Genomic DNA, 22,442 nt, shown 5'->3' with positions numbered 1-22,442 from the left:
ATCCCGATTCCTGGCATCAACTGGCATCAACTGGCATCGATTGGATCGTTTGCTGCCGTCGCTTCCTTGGTGTTTATGGGTGGCTCCGCTTAAATTGGCGACGGTGCCCACAGCCAATTTGCAGCGGGCGGATCAGCACTTTCCCAGTTTGATTCGACGCCACCTCCTGCGCCCCTGGGACGACGTACCTCTGTCTGTACTCGTTGGCTGCACCACCCGAGCAACTCAAACTCGAGTTTAAACTTGTCATTGCTCAAGCTTCCTTCTTCAACATCACCATCTTCTCACACACACACGGACGCCTCTGCCTCGATTGCTTGCTTACTGCACGGCTTTATCGCGCTCTGCATTGCATAGCTCTCAGCATCCTCAATCATCGCTTCTTTCCCACTTTCCTCAGCCCCTTTCCAAGCAACTGGCCTGTCGAAGCTCCTGTCGAAGCATGCGTCACAGACAATCACCGTGTCGACTCGATTTTTAACATTCACACGTGTGCTGACACTCTCCGCGGCAGACTCTCAATCATTTGCCCTGTCTAAGTTTGGGTGTCGCTTCTCGGTCGGCGTTTTCGCAATCTAATCACGTCTCTTCACCGATACGATACGACCAACCCGCACCCCACGCGACTTTTGCCAGGAGAGATGCCCCGTCGGCTGAACATCTTCTCATCTTCATCCTCCATGTCTCAACCCGTCAAGCCGGGCGAGAGGCGCCCTTCTACCTCCAAGGGCAACCGCATCACCAACTTCTTTTCTTCCAGCCCCAAGTCGACTGCCGCCCAGCAGGCGTTGGCCGCTGCTCAGCAGCAGCAGGCCAATGCCACTGGCATCTCGTCTTCTCCCGGTCTGCCCACCATTTCTCTCTCTACCGCCAGCCCCGGTGACCCCAACAGCATCGATGCCTCGACCACGACTCTCTTTCAGCCCCAAACGGCCGAGGAGATCGAGCGCCAGAAGCGTGCCGACGCTCAGTTCGGTCCTCTCCTTCACCCCAACCATCGATACACGAGCATGTCCCATGGAGAGCCTCTTGAAGCCCCTGTTGAGGATGAGCCTCCCTACTACTTCATTCTCACCACCTACATCAGCTACCTTATCCTGATCCTCCTTGGTCACATCCGTGATTTCTTCGGCAAGCGTTTTGGCAACCCCAAGCACTACCGTGCCCTCAAGGCCTCCAATGGCTATGCCGCGCTCAACGACGACTTTGATAACTTTTACGTCCGACGTCTGAAGATGCGTCTGGATGACTGCTTCGCTCGCCCTACCACTGGTGTTCCCGGACGCTTCATCACCCTCATGGACCGCAAGTCCGACGACTTCAACCGCACATACCAGTACACTGGCACTTACACTGAGACCCTCAACATGAGTTCCTACAACTACCTTGGTTTCGCCCAATCCGAGGGTCCCTGCGCTGACGCCGTTGAGGAGTGTGTCAAGCGATACGGTATCAGCTTCTGCAGCCCCCGTGGCGCTGCTGGTACATCTGATCTTGCTCTCGAGGTCGAGCGTGAAGTCGCCGAGTTCGTTGGCAAGCCCGCTGCTATGGTCTTCTCAATGGGTTACGTCACAAACGCAAGTTCTTTCCCCGCCCTCGTCTCCAAGGGCTCACTGATCATCTCGGACGAACTTAACCACGCCTCTATCCGCATCGGTGCCCGTCTTTCTGGCGCCATGATCCAGTCTTTCAAGCACAATGACATGGCAGACCTTGAGCGCGTTGTCCGTGAGGCTATTTCTCAGGGCCAGCCCCGTACTCACCGCCCCTGGAAGAAGATCCTGGTCGTTGTCGAGGGTCTCTACTCTATGGAGGGTACCATGTGCGATCTTCCCGGCATTCTTGCTCTCAAGAACAAGTACAAGTTCTATCTGTTCATCGACGAGGCCCACTCGGTTGGCGCTCTTGGACCTCGTGGACGCGGTGTGTGTGACTACTTTGGCATTGACCCCTCTGAAGTGGATATTCTCATGGGAACCCTGACCAAGTCCTTTGGCGCCAACGGCGGTTATGTGGCAGCTGATAAGCACATCATTGACAAGCTCAAGAGCACCAACGCGGCTACTCAATTCGGCGAGACCCCCGCTCCTTGTGTCCTCATGCAGATTCTGGCTTCGCTCAAGCTCATCACCGGCGAGCTCTGCCCTGGTCAAGGTGAGGAGCGCCTTCAGCGTATCGCTTTCAACTCCCGATACCTGCGCCTCGGACTCAAGCGTCTTGGTCTCATCGTCTATGGCCACGATGACTCTCCCATTATCCCTGTCATGCTCTACCACCCTGCCAAGCTTCCCGCCTTTAGCCATGAGATGCTTCGACGCAAGATCTCGGTCGTCGTTGTCGGATATCCTGCGACTCCACTCATCAGCTCTCGCGCTCGATTCTGTGTTTCTGCCGCTCACAACAAGGAGGATCTGGACCGTCTCCTGGCAGCTTGCGACGAGGTTGGCGACATTCTGCAGATCAAGTTCTCGACCGGTGTGGCTGGTGGACTGGAGCCTCTCCCCGAAGGCGTCTCTCCCGAGGACGAGCGGGAATGGAGGAGGGAGAACCGAATCCCCCTCAACGCCCCTCGCTGGAAGCTGGACGACGTCATTCAGCGCGGTGTGGAGGATACCAAGGTTGCTCTGCGCTAAGCATGCCCGCCCTTTAATCAAATTTGTTTCTGGCGTTTGATACCTTCGTTTATAATCACCCATGTACTCGGAAATCCGTGTGGGTAGTGTTTGGCGCAACCACATAGAAGAACCCCTTCCTGTAAAGGAACGCGATGTTGCACGATGTCTAATGGCCTTTTACTTCTTCTCTCTGCGATCAGTCCTATGGCTGTCGCACTTTTTACAACCAGCCTCTCATGAGGGAGCGCGTTTGTTTGGAACGAGGCTGGCGGAGTTGACGGCGAGCAAGGGAAGGCGGAAGGATGGAATTTTTGGGAATAGGAAACCATGAGCAGTGCTCCATTAACGACCGTTGGAGGAGTTGGAAGCCACCGTGTCTGGCATATAGAATAATTGTTGGGTCGACGAAGTATATAGTGCTGGACCAACATAACCTTGGCTCTAGTAATTGAATAAACAGAACTATGAAAGAACACGAGGCCTACGGTGAAGTAATGATGTCGAATATGTGTCACGTCAACACCAGCCGAATATCCGGGACGTCTGACTGCGAGTGAACGGGCTTCTTGTGCTCCACAGATTAGTCGGCCGAACATGGTGCTTGGGGCTCATGGAGGCTGGCAGCTGAAATACCGTCTGGCCATGATCAACGTGCTCCGAATTTGAGTTCTTTTGGGTAATCCGAGCGTGACATGACCGAAATCCATGTCGAAGAGGCATACCGAGCTCTCTCCCTCGCTGTAGACCCATATCTACTGACAAGAATGTTGGCCTAGCAACCTCTTCTCTTACTTCACAATTCTTCCATCTGGGTTTTATGTGTTTTGCCCCCTTTCTGGAGAGAAGAAAGAGTATGTGGAGGATGTCGGCGGCGATTCCGTAAGCGGTGGCAGGATCTTAATCTCGTCTATCAAGTCTCCAATTCGCGATATGGACGTTTTTAAAATTAAGATTCTCTTTTTCACATGTTTGCTATTAATTAACGCCGAAGAGATATATAGTTTGCATGGACCGGATGAGGAAGGACTCTTTAATACACTATATCCTTCTTGTTAATATGTAGGCTTGAGATGAGTTGATATTTCGGGTCATCCACCGGATGGCACTCTCTTCTCGTGTAGTAAGATTCGGCTTACTCAGGCAGATTCGGCCATGGCTCTCGGTGAAGAGATTGCTCTCATATGAGGCCTCGACATATAGAGTGTGCCCCTGGTATGTAGATCTCGGTGAACAAGATCATGTCATTGATGCTGCCAACTTATGTGTGATGGAGGTGGATGGTTGGTAACCGCGGAGTCTTGAGCGACGTGCAGTCCAACTAGAGCCGCAGCTCGCCAAAAATACATACCCTTCGACAACCCCAGGCCCATCACGATGCTGTGGCATCCCGTCCAAGGGTCCAAGTCAACTGGTTGGGCTGGTGATGGGTGGTGAGATGTCGTATTATCCACAGCTGCCCGGGCAGCTATAGGTACAGCAGGTGCAGCAGACAGGCTGCAGCGCGGCGGCCGGGGGCCCATATCCAGTGGATGGCGGCGCAGGGGGTTTGCTGTCAGTGGAGTCGACCCGGGCTCTCAGTGGAGGATCAGTCGCCCTCAGTCCCCGCTGGGTCCCCCCAAGGCCGGCCGCCATCTCCACCGGGCGACAGCTAAGCCACGACCCAGGTAACGGTGTACTTGGACAGACAGCGGGGATGACCCTCCGGAGTGCCTTGTCCACATGTACAGTGTACCTGCCAGAGGTGCCTCGCCCCCATTGGCCAGCCATCGAGGCTTTCCCAACTTGGGTAGGACCTCCTCTTCTCTCCCACCCCAAGCGCTTCCCGACGACCAAGACCAAGACCAAGACCACGACCTTGGACAACACCCGCATCATCACCAGCGGCTGCACTGCACTCTTCTCCTCCTTGTCCTTCTCCTTACCGGGTGTCGTCTTCTTTTTATTTTCTCTTGCTGGCCTGGGTCCGTTTCCTTCTGTTGAGGCTGGCTCGACTCGACTCGACTTTACCGCCTTGACGCCTTTTTTAGTCGCCGGCGTCCCTAGGTTTCCTCAGCCCATTCGCCGTTGTCGCCGTTCGATTTGCTTCTCTCACGTCCAATCGTCCTCGAGCCGCGCCCGCTGCCCACGACCGACATCTTCCCCTCCTTCTGGTCCTGCCCCGGATTTTCTCTCCTCTGTTCTGTCCTGTCCTCGGTCACGGTCACGGCCTGGATGAGAGGCTCGCGAGATTACAGACAACCCGCCGGCCGACGCTCACCAGCCTCCCCTACTGCCTATCGATCCGACGGTGCCCGACCCAGCGGTCCTGTCTGCCGTTTGCGGCATCACCACCACCATCGCCGCCCGACCTAAGCCTCCACCTCTGATACTGCCGCCTGCTCCCCCTTGGTCGTCAAGATGATGAGCTTCGACGGTGGCACAGCTTACGCCGAGTCCGACGCCGACGACGAGTACGAGCGAAGCATGGGCGACCACTCCCCCATCACCAACTCCGAGGCCTCGCCTATAGATTCGGAGCTCTCTACGTCGGCTGAGCACACTCCCACCACCTACGGCCACCGCAGCAGTGCCGACCGTCTCCCAGAGACCATCATCACCGAGTGGACCGTGGATGAGTGTGCTGATTTCATCGGCACAATTGGCCTCCAGCAGTATGCCGATCGCTTTATAGGTGCGTTCCCCACGAAGCATGGTCAATGCCACTTATTCGGCTCGAGGCCCTGCGGACATTGAAAAGGACACAACAGCAGCTGACACTTTGTGTGTAGAAAACGAGATTGTTGGCGAGGCCCTTGTTGCGCTACAGCATGATGACCTCAAGAGCATGGGCATTGCCAGTGTAGGTCATCGCCTGACCATCCTCAAGAGCGTCTACGACGTGAAAAAGGCTCAAGACGTGCCCATTGAGAGCGACCACTACCTACCCCTGTGTACGTTACCTCCTCCCCCCTCTCGAGTGGACTGACGTGATCCTGACCGGGAATCCCTGTAGCTGCCGACGCCGAAGCGCAATATGCAACTGCGACGCTCAAGGACATCAAACACCTAGTCGAACAGTTCCGGCTGCGCGATGAACGCATGATCCTCCTCGAGCAGGACCTGCGACGAATCACCGAGGACTTTAGGCGGCTGCGGGAGGACATGCTCCCCGCCTTGCGCCTGGTCAAGGATGCACAGCAACCACTTCCCAACCTGAGCGGCAACAACCAGGCGGCCTACGGCTATGAGGCGACCCTCTCACCCCCGGCGCCGACACCACCCCCAGGCCCGAGTCAACCGGGAAGTGCCGTCAAGCGACAATACTCTACGCGCAAGATCATGATCGGGGCAACGCCCAAAAACTCGTCGCCCACCCAGCCCACGCACGAGAGGTCAATAGCCGAGACGACATTGGATCCTGCAAACGCCGCGGAGCGGGCCGTCCTATCGTCTTCACACCTTGCAGCTATGAACGGAGGAGGTCAGAGCGCATCGTCCCCTTCGTATCCCTCACCCAACATGCCATCTCCGACGTCTCCCCAGAACCACATGTCCGGCACTACTCTTGGGTCTCGATCCTATCGAGGAGACGCCCCGACACCCTCGACACGAACCACCTTTAACGATGACGGTCACGCCAATGCTGTGTATACTTCCCGCGATAAGGCTCCTCAAGGAGCTCCCCGACGACGAGAAACCCCGGTACCCGACACGCCTAGCCAAAGCAACGCCTCGGTCGAGATATTCAAGTCGTTCCGCGTTAGCATGGAAGATCCGTGTTACAAAGTTCTTCCAGCGGCGCTCAAGAAATATCAGATCAATGCTCCTTGGGACCAGTATGCTCTATACATTGTCTATGGAGATCAGGAACGCTGCCTTGGGCTGGAGGAGAAACCCTTGATCCTGTTCAAACAGCTGGACAAGGAAGGCAAGAAACCCATGTTTATGCTACGGAAGACGACGACGGCGCCGGTGGACGGAGAACCAGGAAGTGCAGGCTTGGGCAACGCTTCAAGAGGGGCAGCAACAGGGTACGACCCCCCAGGGGGCATTATCTAAGCTGTCGACCTGCGAACTGTTGGGTCATGCTCTGAGGACTTCTGCGACGTCGAGGATGGTGGTGTCAGGCGGGGCAGGCGGCTACCGAAACCAAGTCTCTCTCCTGAGGTCCGTTGCAGACAGGCAAGCTGCACGTCAGGGCTGCAGGGGCGACACGGGCCAAGCTACAACGACAAGGCTGTCTGCGCCTGGCCTGGTGCTGGGGCATGCGTCTATGTTTGGCTGGGCTGGGCTGGGCTGGGAATGGGACAGACCGGCCAAGCAAGACTCGGCGGACTGGCCCAGCTGGAGCCGTCGTTGTGCATGACGTCGGGTTTGACGATGTTTGTTTCAGTGGGGTCAGCATCCATCTGGGCTGGGCTGAGCTGAGCTGAATTGCCGAACCTGAAACACAAACGACAGACTATTTATGGGGCAGGGCGGTAGAAGCCATTTTGGCCAACCTGATTTGGCATGAGCTGAAGTGCATCTTGGACATGGTTCGGCGATTGAAAGAGGAGGTTTTGTTTGAAGAGCAGGGTTGACATGGAAGAAGCTGGCGAGGGATTCAGGTCCCAACAGGACTAAGTTTCTGGCGGGACTCGACGACAGGGGTAGAAGGTCGTATACGAGCACCGGGGCTTGATGGCTTCCCCACAAGGTCTCTCTACCTTCATGGTTCAAGGGATCTCGAGGGTTTCTCAGAGAGCATGTCCCCGTTGCTCAGTGGAGAAGGACGGGGAGACGGGGCGAGAGAGGCACCAAAACAAGTCCCGTCCCATCCCGTCCATCCACCTACAGCATGTACTGTATTCACCAGCTCATCATCGGGACATTGCGGGTTACGGCGTTTGAAAAGTCGGCAGGGGTTTTTTGACGGTCGTTCTGCAGCAACAACAAATGGCGGCCAACGCACGTCGGCGCCTCTTTTATCATAGGGGGGATATGTAACTTAATTCATCACCAACAGGGAGGAGGGAGCTGTTAATCGAGAGAGGAGAAGGGGAAAAAGTGTTGGAATTTTTTAGGGAATTGTATGTATGTTTGGACGAGCATTGCAGAAAGCAGATACGGGAGAGCCTTGGCATTTGATGGCATGGATTGTGGATGGAAAGGGTGCATGGAGGAAGGCATAGGCAGGCAGGCATGTTGACTATTTGGAGTTGGCGGTTCACAAGTTGGATGCTGCTGTTGTTGCTGTTAGTGTTGTTGAACTGGAGGCAGACAGACTCATGTCTACGTAGATACAGAGCTATTATCTGATGACGAGGTTGATACAGGTGCTCATGTCCTTCATTGTCTATTCATTCATGCCTGTCTAATCGTACATGCTCTCTGCAACACATTCTTGTACACCTGTTCCCTCAACTCTCCTCCCTCACAAACCACTTCCATCCTTCACCCATACCTTGACCTCCCCTCCCATCAAACTCCTCAAGAAAGGCCGAGATAGCTTCAAATGGAACCCCTCTCCTCATGCCGGTGTCTTCATCCCAACTCGAGTGAAGTCCCACCAACGCCCCCGTCCTCCGGTCAAACAGTCCCGCGCCGCTGTGACCCCAGTACGTCCAGCACGAGTGCTTCAGAGCGCCCATTTCACTGTTATTCTGCGGATCCTGGCCCGCCGCTAGACCGTGGAACTTGCCCTCGCTGAGGACCAGTGTGTCGTACTCTGTCGGCACGCCGCGACGCTCCGCCTCGAGGTCTTCAGAGCCTGGGTGACCCACGCAGATGAGTCGAGTGTGCGCTTTTGGAGGGGACGCAGCGAGATGAACGTATGGGAAGGGTCTGTGAGGGAGCTCGGCTTCTGTGATCATGAGAAGGGCGAGGTCTCGTGTTGGATCCCAGGCCATTACTCGAGCTGATACTATGGCGCCTTTGGAGGAGAGGAGCATGTGGTTGGGGTTTTGGGTGAGTTCTGAGGCGGACTCAGCGACGCAGTGTGAACATGTCAGGAGCACACCATCTGGTGATACACAGACGGCAGTGCCGGCTTGTTCTTGGGCAAAGATAAAGGTTGCGTCCACGGGGCTAAGGGGGTAAGTCGCTGTCCCCTGAGGGAGAGGCACGGTGTGGGAGGAGAGCCAGGTGCGCTTGACCATGACAGGATCACGCTGGTTGCGTAGAACACGGGTAGAGTGTGTGAGAACTGAAGAGAGCCGCTCAATAGGCGGCTTGTCAGAGGAAGTGTCTGGTATGTGTTCCGGGGTTGCAGTGGTGGTTGGTGGTGTGAGTTGCTGACGACGGGTTGAGCTCCGCGTCTGGCGCGTAGAACCGGTTGTCATTTCAACGTCTTGAGTCATGGTGAAGAGTAAAGAGTTTAGACGGTAAATGAGAATGTGATTTGAGGAGAGAAAGGATATTGGTGTTGAGAGTAAGACGACTTATATGAGTCTGGCTAACCCTGCAAGTTGGAGCGCTAAGGGTACCACCCTGGAGTTTAAGGCCTGGCAGCTGCCTAAAAGGTGTCAGGCAGAATATGGGATTTGTAGAGGATATGGGAATTTGATCATGCCGGATTATCTTTTGTGGTGATATTTAAATATCTGTTATACATGGGTCGGTAGGCATCATGGCGTGTGGTGTTCCTACACCGCAAAAGAACCATGCATCCCAATAGATTGGAAGGGATTAGTAGAGATCATCACGAGCAATGGCTGGATATCCAAAACCCCGTTAACGATTGCAGCAAATGCATTTGAATAATAGAAAAGGGTTAGACATGTTCGCTGGCCTCTAGGTATCTCGTACAACATTCCGATAGCCACCCGGATATTACATCTGCACCTCAGCTCAAGCCTCTGTCTTAGCCTGCTTCTCCTTCCACTCATCCACCAATGTCCGATAGTCCTCTGGACCATACGGATCTGTTGCCTCTGCCGCCATGCCATTCTTGCGGTAGATAGGGAGTTCCATATCGCCCAGCAACAGGTCCAAGTACGGCACTGCGTCAAACACAAAGTCTGGGAACTTGTGTCCGTAACCAGCCGGATATCGCCACTTGCAGAATCGGCTGTGTAGCACTGCCTCGTGCTGGAACTTGGTGAGAGCATCAGGTGTCGGCTCACGAGGCAGTGAGGGAATCTTGTCGTCAAAGTAGGCGTTGATCCAGAGGGACTGCGCGTGCGCAATCATGGACACGGTAAAGTTCATCAAGATACCGGTAAAGGCGACATCTCGCGTGGCGAGGAAGCGGGATGACGGAGGCGCAATGAAGTGGTATAGCGTGTATGGTGTCAGAGACGTCTCAGGGGTAATAGCATCGTTGCTCGAGACGCCCTTGTTCTTCAGAAGCGGTTCGTATTTGGCGTTTTGCACAGGCTGGTCCTTGAGACGGGGGAACTGCTCCATAATCTCCTTGTCAATCTGGTCTACGAGCGACTTGGGAGGGAATGACTCGGGAGAAGGAGTGTGAGGGATGCCGAGCTCCTCTGATATGCCCTCAGGGAGGAACTTGATAGGCGGAACGTGCTTCCAACCTGTCGAACAGCAGAGGACGTCTGACTGTAGCGCCGTCCCGTCCGACAGGTGCACTGTCCGCTCTGATAGGCTGGTGATGTCTGCAATATGCACCTTGACCTTTCCGTCCTTGACCAGGTCGAAGAAGGGAGTTTCGTAGTTGAGGATGGACAAACTCGACGCCACAAACATGGCCTGGCTCCAGGGCTTGAGCTTGGCCGTCTCCGGGTGCGCGTCGTACTGGTTCAGCGTCATGACGTCGCCAGCCAGGATGTCCCAGAACTTGTTGACGATGCCGCGCCCGACATAGCTGCCGTGGTAGAAGTTGCGAGTCTTGATATAGCCGTCTGCAGCGCCCCAGCTGCATGGGCTGAACCATGTCAGCATGCGAGTGTGAGCGAGCTTCTCGAGCCACTTCTTGAGAGGCGTCACATATGGAGGAGCCATCCAGACGGGGCCATGACCAGATTCTAAACCTGTTAGTTGTTGTACCGATATCAACTTGGTGTTGCCAATACTTACCGCGGATGACCCAGTTCACCTCAACCCCCTTGGTGGCATACTGATACACGAGATCCCATGCCGTCTTTGTACCACCAAACACCGTCACAGACTTGGCAGTCTGGAGAGTATCCGCGTGATTAACAAAGTCCTTGCCGTGGAAGATGGGAGCGCCAAACTTCTCTTCACCTTCAAAATGTGGCAGAAAAGCCTGTGAGGTGAGACCCGAGGCGACAACCAGCTTCTTGGCAAACAACTGAACGTCTCGACCAGCCTTGACATCTCGTACCGACAAGATCCAGCCGCCATCCTCCTGATGCTGGGCTGACTCGACCTTGTGCTCAAACCGGATCTTGTCAAAGATGTCAAAGTTCTGGGCGTACTTGGTGAGATACTCATGGATCACGTTGCCGGGGATGTGCTGGCCTGGCAGAACCCCAAACGTTTCCGAGTCCATGGGAAAGTCAGGATACTCGTAGGTCCCAAGCATGTTGTTGCTCTTGAGGCCGGGATACAGACGCTGCTTCGACCAGGTGCCACCGATTGTGGCATTTGAGTCGAGGACCGCTAGCGATTCCTCAGGATGCAGCTGATGGCGAGTCTTCGCCGAGGCCAAACCGGCCCAGCCTGGAGACGAATTAGCTGACAGTTCTTGTACTGACTTGGGGTTGAGTAGTAGTTGTCGTGCTTACCGGCGCCTATCACAACAAAATCAAGAGTCTCCATTTCTGTTCGCTCAGGTCAAATCGAATTCCTTCGAAGAGGTAGGAAAAGAACTCAGGGTCACATCAGCCTCAGAGCAAGGACCAGATCAATCTTTAAAAAGAGAGGGGGAAAGGGAGACCCCCCCAACTCTTAGCTCCTCCCATAGCAGTGTTATGCATGCCCTGCCCTGAATGCGTGGGCTTCCAGCACCATTCATCCGTCCTGCGATACGACGACAGACCCCAGAGTGCCAGCGCGATATAGTGCCAGGCATGTCTCTCCAGCCAGGAACGATAGCCCGGATGAGACAGGGGTTCCAAACACTCCGGCGGACGGAACCCGAGCTACCGTCCCCAGTAGCGCCCTTTGAGATGGAGCCCTCAGCTCGCCGTTGACACTACCGTTAGTGTGCCGGCCGCTGAACAAACTGGATTAAGCGAGGGATAGTGCGATACCCATTCGAGTGCACGTTGTGGCCAGTTGGGTTCTTATCAAACATCTAGATGTGGGACTGAGCCCTCTTCAGTTTAGAACCCCAGACGAGAGCCGCCGCCTGGGACCTGGAAATGATGAGAATATCGCGACTCCACCCGCGGATAGGGATCCCGCGACGGCACTGACGGGTCCTGCAAGGGTAGGATGGAGCAATATTGTCTGTGGTGTTTTGGCGAGGCCCCGCAGACGGCGTCGTTTGTGTTGCATTGCGTGACGATCCTGATGCTTGGCCTGTCGCCAATGGCAAGGAATCGCAGACATATAGGAGAGACCTTTCAGGGCATGTCTCTAAAAAGGACGCAACTGACACAATCTCATCCTTGCAATGTATCAGTATATGCAGCGCCAAAGTTTGTTTGCTCTTGTTGACAAAAGCCACTCTCGCTTCTGGCAGCACCTTGATCCTGGACCCTGAGCCATGTCAAGTCTTGGACATGACGTGGACTCGAGTTCAACTCATCTCCAGCATCAACTGAAGTTGAACATGAGTAACACGTCGGGACCACTTCTCGCGCTAGAAGCCATTGGTAAGGGCGTTGCCAGACGCCGTCTCTTCTTAGACCGTCCCCTGTTTTAAGCCTGGAAACGGTTCAACGTCGGCTGCGTAATCGTCAGTCGTAAAAGGGGAGCCAGAAATGTGATAATGTCAAGGTCTAGTCACGGTCAGCCAGCATCTAACAGGTCAACTCCTCACACTCTCCTTTCTCCCGTGATAGGAGGACCCAATGGCGGGTTGGAATGCTGCTTGGGCGGCGCTTCAGCCACTTCTAGACCTCGCTCACCTGCAGCTTGCAGTATGCAGCCACCTTCAGGCCCAATGTGACGCTGGAACGGACGGCTATCAGGGCGGCCCTTCCATCCCCACATGAGACCAGCGCGTACCATGCTGAGGCCTGTGTTTTCGGTAGTCTTCGTAGCCCAACGCTCTATGCCTCCTCACCTGTCGAGGAAACACCTAGCCAGGAACCGGTGACCCTGGCTCCAGCCTCGACAATCAAATGCGACCTCGAAGGGAGATAGCCGGGCCCTGATCCTGACAAAACGAGCACTAACGAGACGAATGAGGAATACCAAGAGGACTCGATGTCCCCGTTAGTGATGACAAGACTTGATTCATCGCCACCATCCATGCTGGCTGAAGCCCCTCGGGTTTTCATCCAGTCGGGGTTTTGACTCCTGACGTTAGCCTTCTGCGAGAAGCAAGCCAGTGGTTGTTAGGCTGTTATCTAGAACCCTAGTCAGGCACATGCTCTGCATGGAAGAGTGCGCTCTGATTCCGCACCCTTCTCAGGAGCCCCTGTCGTACTCCTGGATGGTGGTCACTGATCTTCATGTTGATCTGTGATCAGTCACTTGGTTCGTCAATGGTTATGAAAAACTTTGTTCAAAAAGGGGCGTAACGGCCCGGGGCATTAGCGGATCGGCAACATGGTGCGGCTCAGATCATGGAAAGAGAGTGAAAATTGAGGATAGGCTCCGGTGAGACACAAATGACCGAGGGCGGAGGATGTTTCGGCGTAAAGGTCAGTCATTCAACTGAGAGACCACTGGTGAGAGGTGAGAGCTAGTATCAGTCCTCCAAACACATGGGGAAACGCTAGTCAGTCAGGGCTATCCTGGCCGGCCACGTCCTCCTTGGCGACATCTCTGTGAAGGTTTCGCTGTCGCTCTAGATGGACTAGAAAAGGAGCTAGAATTAGGGATCAGCTCGTGGTCCTGAAACGGATGGCCGGCACACTCCACAACTCACGTATCTCAGAGCAGGGACATCTACCGAACCGGGCAGATGGTCGTTCCATTCCTTCCGTGAACTCTTCCCAAACTAGTCATGGCTGTCAAGGAGTAACATCGGAGTGTTTTGGCGTGAAATATCCAAGGATATGGCACCGACGCTAAGTTGAGTTCCTCTTACTTGTGGAGTTTCGGCTGGCAAACTTGCAGCAGCTTATCCATGAACCCGGATATTGCCAAGCCTTTCTCTTCTTTAAGCAGCCTCTTCCTTCCCCCCATATTGACAGGCGACTCCGTTTCTTCTCGTTCCGCTCTGGGTGTGACTCTGCCATCGGTTTCTTGAAGATGGATAGCTTCACGACTGAGGCATTCACCCTGTTGGGTATTGGCTTGGGCTTCATTATCCTTCGGACGTATGCTCGGGTCTCTGCTGTGGGATTTCGGAGACTCGAGGCAGATGACTACCTCATGGTCGTAGCCGCGGTACGGGACCCCTGCCTTGCTTCCCAATGTCTCATTGTTGTCTAACATGGTCGGCATCTAGATCGCATATTCGATAGAAACGGCACTCGCATATTCCGTCGGGGCTTTCTGGCATGGGTTAGCCAACAATGGCATGACAGATGAACAAAGAAAAGCCCTTGATCCGGGTAGCGAAGAGTATAGGCTGCGAGTCAATGGGTCCAAGACACAGATTGCAGGATGGTCAACCTACACATTCCTGCTCTGGGTACTCAAAGCGGCTATGTGCAGTTTCTATCTGCGACTCACTGAGGGTCTGGACAACTATCGGCCGAGGATCTTTATCGGCTTCGGGCTCATCTTTGTGACTTGGGTCACAGTCCTGTTGTCCATTCTGCTTGGATGTCAGCCGTTCCACAAGAACTGGCAGATTTACCCCGATCCTGGGAGTACGTGCCGTCTTTGCTCTAGAGAACCCAGTCCACTGACCGTTATTAGATTACTGCCAGCCAGCGATTTCCAACATCGATATCTTCGTGACAGTTGTGCTCAATGCGGCGACCGACTTATACCTGTTGTCGATTCCAGTGCCGATGCTTTGGTCAGCACGGCTTCCAATGCCCAAAAAGATTGGACTGATCACGCTCTTTTCTGGTGGCATCTTTGTTACTGCAGCTGGCATACTGCGCTGTGTTTTGATCGTGACGGTATGACTTGCCTTGTCCACCGAGCTTCTTGAATGTCGCTAACTGGCAACCCAGAACCCATTGACGGGCGCTCAGCAGGCTGGTTCCTGGGCTGTGCGAGAAACGTTTGTGGCAGTCGTGACAACGAACCTGCCCATGATTTTCCCATTCATTAGACGTCAGCTGTCGCCCATTCTTGGATCATACATGTCGCAGATATCCAAGGGTTTCTCCGGCAAGTACGGATCTTCGAAGCGGCCGACGAATCCTCTACCGGGCTCGATTCGATTGGACGATATAAATACCGAGAATACGACGGGGACGGGTACGTTGCGGAAGAAGGGTGATGCATTCTCCCAGTATCCCATCATCACAGAAGGTGCCAGCAGCGACGAGTATCTTCCTGGCGATGGTATCCGAAAAGACACAGAAGTTCGAGTGATCGAAGAGGTCCGAGAAAACAGCCAAAGTAGACAAGGCGGAGAGACAGACCTTGCGCGAGCGTTATACGGGCAGCCTGGCGTAAAAGGCAAGACCGAAATAGAACACGGCAATAGCTGGAAAGGATCAACGTTTGACAGTCGAGTATAAATTAGATTTAGAAGCAAACAATGCAAAAGAAACGAGTTCATTTGTAAAAGAGGGAGCAAGTGTCACGTGTACATTCGCAAAGGGGATTACTAGATTCTCCCTTGATTGAAAAGCGTGATGGGAAGGCACATCCTTCCGTTTAACCTGGTGCGGCTCTCCTGCACGTAGCCTTGTTGCATATGTGATACTAACCTGCCCATTGGACAAAGATAATCTCTATGCTTTAATGCTGGACATTCGTGGTTAATGGTAGCTCAAATAGATGAACATCAAGCCGTATGGTTAATCTAAACGCAACTTCGCAGGCATTTGGCCGTGCTAAATTGCGCGGACCTGATGTCTTTTGACGCATTGTCCTGATATTGGATCCTAAGACTTAACTTGCCTGTGGTGTGTAGCCGCTCTGGAGTGAAATACGTTCTTTGTTGCTGCTTCGAGTTTTGAGGCAATCTTCAACGGCCTGTGTGATGCCTCAATGCCTGTGGATGTCGGACAAATAAGCTTGCGAATCCGCTGGAAATAAAGCCTGGATTATACAAGCGCTCAATTAAGCTTATCATGTTGCTTCAAACTGCATTTAACCGGGGTCCGTGTCGTAGACAACCAAATGATGCGCGGAATGTATCTGGATTGGTTTCATGGGCAGATCTGGGGTGAATCCCCATTCCCAGTCCCGGGTTCCCATCACCAGTCAAAAACAATGTCTTCGTCAGACGACTCTGGTTGAATGGCCGAGGCCGAGTCATTTAGCCGACGGAGACTTGTCGCCCAGCCCGCTCGCGCTTCTCCCCTGACGCCGTCGCAACTCTATCAGCCACCCCGCGGTCTCCGGCTGCGGGGGAGGCACCGCCACGACTCTGACGACCAACCATCGAGACCCAAAAGCCCGCATTTGCAGGCCACTGTGACGTGGTAGAGGGCCAGAAGACCGGGGGCGGGGATTTAAGTTAGTCGAGGGAAAAACGAAGACACCATTTTCGAATTCGAGCGTCTGGAGGTGAAGCGGTGATTCTGAATGGCAGCTTTAACGCCCTCGACAGCTGTTCATCTTCAACCTCAGCCACAGGATTCCTTCCTTCTTTGCAGCTCGCTCGCGCCAACGCATTTGCATCAAACCCCCCCGGCGGTGACACGGCGAAGCGCATGTCGTGGTCTTGGCAACTTGGGGATTTGTCTTGGCATCCGCGCTGATCGGGCGGGCGTGGCGTGGAGCAAGAGAGGAGACGGGGGCAAAACGAGTGAGCATAACGTGGAGGGAGAGAGAGTCAGGCTCAAGGGAGAGGGGGAACAGAGAGAGAGGGAGAAGCAGAGTGGAAGAGACGAGACGGAACACAGGCCCCGGATGGCTGTTCCCTGCCCATGGTCAAGGATTCCCCTTCACTGGGTGGTTCTTTGGGGAAGGAGGATGGGAACAGTGAGGGGCCTCTCTGAATCCAATGCTTGCTTGCTTGGATTGCTTGAGCGCTTTAGCGGGAGGTTTGATCCTCCATCCATTTTCTTCCTTGCCAACAAAATCCCAACCCCCATCGTAGTCTGTCCACTTTTCAACCTCTCGGATTTTTCCTTTTTTTTCTCTTACAACTTCCTTTATTGACAGATTAGGTGTCACTCTTCATCTTGCATATCCTGTCTTGCGGGATGAGGTCGTCCCCAACGTCTACGTGTCGAAAAGTTTGTTGCCGCTGCCGCATCTGCGCTCGCCTTGTTCCCGTGCCGTGCTGACAGCCGTGTTGCGCCGGAGTGTCGGTGGTGTTTCGGTGTCGACATTGAGAGTGGCTGGTACTGCCTGAGACTGCTTCATCGTCGCATTTTCTGGTGTTGTTACCTTATTTTGCATTCCGCTGCCTACCTTCCTCTCGAGCTTCCGAATAAGGCCAAACCCGAGTAAGGCGGACTCTCGTTTGCGCCTATTGCCGATCCCCAGACCACCATCTCAAAGTCCGTCGCCGCTCCGGTCATCCTCGGATCGGCCGGACCATCCGAACGCCTCCCGCTCAATTGTTCCCCGCGATTCTCGCAACCTACCTTTCTTTGGGTTCTTACGATCAGCTAAGAAACAAAGAATTATTAACCTTACTCGCCAACTCGAGTCGTCTGCTCCCTTTTTGAGCTCGGTCGGTGGCTAGCATTGCTTGCCGCTCTACGTTATTCGGCACCATGCCCGCTTCACCGATGTTACTGCTTCTTTCCCGAGGCGAGCACTCCTCATCACCTGAGGAGGACTCTTCCTCAACGGCGGGGACAACGGGTAGTCTCGTTCCTACGGATTCATTCGCAAACGACTTGTTCCGTGACAAGTTCATGGGCATCGCCAAGGGGGGATCAAATGGCGAGAAGATTATGCGCGGCTTTCTTATCGGTCTAGCTATCGGTCTCATTGTTGCTTGCTTCGTATGCTGCTGGTACCCATGCTGTAGGCCAAGGCCACAGGACCGACAACGAAGACGAAGACGACGTCGGGGCCCGCCCCCCTCTGACGAGGAAGAGAATGCGGCAAGTCGCGTGCCGCCTGCCTAGCATGCCGGCTTGCGATTACTTAGCCCACACGCTTATGCTCTTGGATGAAGAGCCGTCTGGAAACGAAACATCCATTGTGCATTGATACCCCAGATACGAAGACAACGACAAGGGATGAGATAGCGGTATGCCGCGATACGAGATGATGAGGTGGACGGGAGGCTGAATGTGCCCATGAATCCCCGCTTGACTGGCGCTCCGTGAACGGAGGACGATCTTCGATTTACGCACAAAACAACAACGACTTGGCGCAAGGCATAGGCATCGAGGGACCTTGCCTTTGAAACTTGGAGACGAAGGAATGAAGCTGCGCCAGACACGGAAGACTTGGCGACCGCCACGTTTTCTGCGGTCAAGTCAAGTGTCCATGGGAGAGTCGAGGAAATGGATGAACCGACGCCAAGAGAGGGAATCAGCGTACGTCTCGGAACGTAGCGATGACGGGAAAAGAGACATGAGGGAGTATTTCGAACGAGCTCTGTTAGAGATGGCATGAGAAGGCATGATACATGGATTCGGGTTTTGCATTGGATAAATGGCGTTCTTGGGATGGGGCGGGTGTTTTTCTGGGTCGGCAAAGTCTCAGCACGTTCAGAGACGTGTTTCTTTCCAGTATTGGGGGTTCTGCATCATAAGACAGCATGGATAGAGTGCGAGCCTGATGTCGATTCTGCATGTTGATTTCTCTAGAAGGAAGATGAATAGAGAAAAGAAAGATGCTCTTCGCGCAAGGGTCATGTACAAGCCATGGACGTTGCATTGAAATGCCTCAGCTACATGTAGCAGCTGAGCTCAGCTGGCTGACGCGGATAGTGAGGCTCACGATAATCTTGACGCGCGTTACTCGTTTGCCACGGACGGACTCGTTTCTCTTAACAGAGTCCGTCTGGAAGGTCCGCGTCAGTCTCTGGCTGGCTCGTCGCAAGAGCCGGACGATCACTTGGAGGCTTTCCCCTTCGGACAATTCAAAGCCGACTTCGCATTCTGAGGCGCGTCCTAGCCACAGCGAGCGACAGGGATCAAGGACGGGAATAGCAACGAATGGCGAGCCGCCCAGGACTGGCACGATGCACAGCCCCATTCACGGGCCGAGTGTGGCGTAGCTTCACGCGCACGTTCATGACGTTGGCGGGACGGACGGGGCATCTCGCACCTGCGAACGGGCTATAACGGGGAGTATATAGAGGAAGGGGATCTTGAAGAGTGATTTATAGATGAAGAGGAAGAGCTCTATAGATTTCTTTGGTTTGTTCCATTTCCAAGTTTGTTCGACAGCCCTCCTTTGTAAAGCCAGGTGACCTCAAAGCACCATCTGCTGCAGCCTGTGTCCTCGTGGTGTGCCAAGCCAAGCATTCATCAGCTTAGGACTTAGGTTGAGAGAACGCCTTGTCCTGTCCAGTTCTGCCCCGCCCTCCAGCCAGCCTGCTTCACCTTTTTTAAATCTTCAAACATCCTGTCAGCTGCGAGTCCTTTTCGTTTCTATTTCTCTAAACATCCATCACTGAGACATCCACTCGCTCATTCTCATCTGTTCTGCGTACCCGTGTACCACAGCATACGTCATCCTGTACAGAGCTTTGTAACCGCCCAGGACCCTGCGTCCGACTCTAACCACACGAATCGACCCCAACCGAGTTCCTGATTACAGGACATAGTCGGCAACATGCTTGACGAAAACCTTCCGACATATCGATTCAAGCCCTCATCCGAGAACCCCCTCAACACCCTTCTCTACTTCACACAGAACGGATCCGACCCCGCGCCCGAGTATCTCCTCAAGCGGCCCTCGCCGAGCGATGCCTCCGGACAGTACGCCATCGGCCTGCTCGACTCCTTAAACCCGTCGGTGCTCTACGCCGAAGTTCTCCTCAAGCCTGACTGGGTCCAGCCCACACTGTCAGCCGCTGAAGTCCGCGCCCAGAATGGGAACCCGCCACCCAAGACTCCCGTCACCCCCGATAACTTTTCCATCTCGCTCTACAACCCCGACCAGGCTGTCCCAGTTAAGCAGAACCAAGGGAGTTGGGGAAAGTCGAACCAATGGGAGTTTGAGCTTCCTGAGAGGTCATTCAAGCTGCCCAGTGCTAGCCAGATTGACCAGGATGCAGACCGGACGGCCATTTCGGAGTTGGTCCCCAAGATTGTCTTTCGCTGGAAGCGCGATGGCCGTCTGAGCAAAGATATGACATGCTATATGACTGGAAAGAGCGTGGGTGGAAAAAAGAGCAAGGAACCCGATATCACTGTTGCTTTCTTCCGGGCAAAGCACGACTCGACCTTGACCCTCTACGAGCCTAATATGGCGCGTGTTGAGATTGAGGATCGTAGGGGCCTTGAGATTGCCCTCCTCATGAGTGCTGAGACCATCCGAGATCTCTACCTCAACCCGCGTCATGATCCATTCAACTTGTCTGCTTCTTCAGGTGGTCGACGACGCCAGAATTCCCGACCTCCGGCTGGCCCAAGCATGTCCGGTGCTATTGGCAACAACCGTCCGTCATCGCCGCCTAGAACACAGGCACCCAACAACGATGCCCAACGCCAAGCCGAGATTGACGCTGAAACGCAAAGACTGAAGGCCATGGTGGCCGAGGAAGAGCGGCAGACTCGGGAACGTGAGCAGCAAGAGGAGAATGAACGCAAGAGGATCCAAAAGATGCTCGAGGATGAGGAAAAGGAACGCCGGAGGAGAGAGGCCGAGATTGACAAGGAGACTGAGCGCTTGCGTCGCGAGTACGGCATGGACGGCCAGGACTTTGGAAACCAGACGAGCCCGACCAACACGTCACCACGATTGCCTCCACGACCTCAGTTTGCTTCTGGAGCCCTGAATGTTCCATCGGGATCGCCTGGTCTGCCTCCGAGACCGAATAGCGTTGGACCTACTCCCAACAGCCCACCTCAGCCAAACTACTTTGCGCCGCCGCCGCAACACGCTCAGCCGGGCCCTAGCGGAGATGGCAGGAAGCGCCAGGGCCTTGGAGGTCTCTTGTCAGGAGCGGCACCCTATGCTGGCCCTGCGGCGGCGAGTGTGAGCGGCTTTTTTAGCGGCCGGAAGGAGGAGGACAAGAAGAAGAAGATCAAGAAGAAGCGAAGCGTGCACTTCTAAACGGTCTGGTAGCAAGGAGTAGATCTTGCGTGTACTTGTGCGCTGTTGGCGTTTCTGGATGGGTTTTACATAGTATGTATATAGGCATTGGGAGGATATACCATATGGATAGGATAAGAGCATTGACTTGAATTAACGAGATATGACATGAACTGTTTGGCGTTTGCTTTCTAGGGTGACTTTTGGCGTGCTTTAGAAAGACTGGTCCTGTTGATGTATCGAAGAGTTCCGGCTATCTACAGGAGTTCCCACCGCTTCCTTCAGTGTAACTTGAGCTTGGCATTGTAGACAGCTTCCGTGTAGCCTATCTGGTCTTCCCTTGGCCGTCCTGTCGCACCTAAGCACAGAATTTGCGACAGTATCCACAGAGGGCCCCTCCGGTAACCGAAGTATCGCATCCGCACTCACACTGACAGACGGTGTCGTTTGTGGTGAAGCCTTGTGATTCTGCGCAACTGTTGTCAGTAGTTATGCTGAACGTCGAGGCGCTCCCGTTGTCCAGAACCTCCGAGTCGGTCGGAGATTCCGATACTTGTTTGTTATCAGACGAGAACATTGTTGCGCAAGGGTTGCGTAGATGTGGACCGTTGAAGGAGATAGTGAAGGCTTCCAAGGCGGAGATATATGGAGGTTGATGATGGTCACGAGGTTGAGTGACAGTGATGAGGTTGCATGAAAAAGCGTGAATATATGCCGTAGACCAAGCTGTATCACGTCTGATACTGGGGCCACGAGGTTGTTCACAAAGAACAGGCCATGTTTGTGAATAGCCTCTTGAGGAACAAAAGGCAACTTCGCCCTCTGGTCTTTATCGTATCACTCTCGAAGCTAGTATGTTCCGGTCCTTGTCCTGAACAGACTTGGAACCCTCCGCTCCGCGATCACGTTTCCTTTGTTTGTCTGAAAAGTCTGTCATCTCGACTGTGATGATTGTGCGTCGTTTCGGCATCTTGAGGGGACGTATGTACGCAAGATCACCGGAGAACATGTCGAGTACGTAGACCGTGGTCGGAAGACACTCGAATTAGGCGATGAGCTTCATGAGAGCGATATGAAAAGGGAGAGGGGAACTGGCTTCGATGGTCGAAGGAAACGGGGAATGTGGCTGGAGAGTCTATTGTCGACTGTTTTTGGAAGCCTAGTCTTCACGGGTGTGAATAGACCTACTGAGGCTGCTGGGTGATCAAGATGTAACAAAGACTGGAGAGGTTACATACTCGAGATGTCAGTTAGAGGCGCATATCATATCTCACAACGTTGGTGGCTTGTAAGGAGCCACGCTTCCTATGATCGTGAGGTTGTGCTCGGCCATACCTAGATGATGCAGTCCACGATACACAACTAGTCTCCCTTCCAATGGATGTTGCTCTGTAGATTCACTGTCCAAGAGTATGCTATGAAGGACATTGCGCCGATACCCTTGAATACCACTGGGTCTCTTGTTCAACACGAGACCCTTCCGGCTGTCGCGTCTAATTGGAACTAAAGGATCACGGCAACGTCTTGTACTCTATATCACAAATGAGATTACACAGAATAATACAGTCGCCCTTG

General features: G+C 54.0%; 4 protein-coding genes and 2 pseudogenes across 6 annotated transcripts, besides 2 other annotated features; 4 read left to right on the top strand and 2 right to left on the bottom strand.

The window, feature by feature from the left end:
• Positions 1–641: 641 nt before the first annotated feature.
• Positions 642–2,633, top strand: NCS54_00830400 (Aminotran-1-2 domain-containing protein; the record flags this gene model as incomplete). The annotated part of the gene is made up of 1 exon (XM_053153694.1): positions 642–2,633. One exon carries the CDS (start codon positions 642–644, stop codon positions 2,631–2,633), a length of 1,992 nt encoding a protein of 663 aa, XP_053009669.1.
• Positions 2,634–5,012: 2,379 nt separating this feature from the next.
• On the top strand, positions 5,013–6,653 carry NCS54_00830300 (Hypothetical protein; the record flags this gene model as incomplete). Its single annotated transcript, XM_053153693.1, has 3 exons — positions 5,013–5,286; positions 5,384–5,545; positions 5,608–6,653. The coding sequence occupies 3 exons, from the start codon at positions 5,013–5,015 to the stop codon at positions 6,651–6,653; spliced, it is 1,482 nt and encodes a 493-aa protein (XP_053009668.1).
• A 1,343-nt stretch (positions 6,654–7,996) lies between these two features.
• NCS54_00830200 (Hypothetical protein) lies at positions 7,997–8,935 on the bottom strand (the record flags this gene model as incomplete). Its single annotated transcript, XM_053153692.1, has 1 exon — positions 7,997–8,935. The coding sequence occupies one exon, from the start codon at positions 8,933–8,935 to the stop codon at positions 7,997–7,999; it is 939 nt and encodes a 312-aa protein (XP_053009667.1).
• Positions 8,936–9,425: 490 nt separating this feature from the next.
• On the bottom strand, positions 9,426–11,327 carry NCS54_00830100 (annotated as a pseudogene). Its single transcript has 3 exons — positions 11,285–11,327; positions 10,614–11,219; positions 9,426–10,561 (listed from the first exon to the last, which is right to left on the bottom strand).
• Positions 9,426–11,327: a sequence feature.
• A 2,484-nt stretch (positions 11,328–13,811) lies between these two features.
• Positions 13,812–15,262, top strand: NCS54_00830000 (annotated as a pseudogene). The gene is made up of 4 exons: positions 13,812–14,006; positions 14,068–14,434; positions 14,484–14,692; positions 14,747–15,262.
• Positions 13,812–15,262: a sequence feature.
• Positions 15,263–19,442: 4,180 nt separating this feature from the next.
• NCS54_00829900 (Hypothetical protein) lies at positions 19,443–20,888 on the top strand (the record flags this gene model as incomplete). The annotated part of the gene is made up of 1 exon (XM_053153691.1): positions 19,443–20,888. One exon carries the CDS (start codon positions 19,443–19,445, stop codon positions 20,886–20,888), a length of 1,446 nt encoding a protein of 481 aa, XP_053009666.1.
• Positions 20,889–22,442: the final 1,554 nt, after the last annotated feature.

This window comes from Fusarium falciforme, chromosome 6, assembly GCF_026873545.1.
Source record: "Fusarium falciforme chromosome 6, complete sequence".
Lineage (NCBI taxonomy): Eukaryota > Fungi > Ascomycota > Sordariomycetes > Hypocreales > Nectriaceae > Fusarium > Fusarium falciforme.
This window is presented reverse-complemented; position numbering and strand designations above follow the sequence as displayed.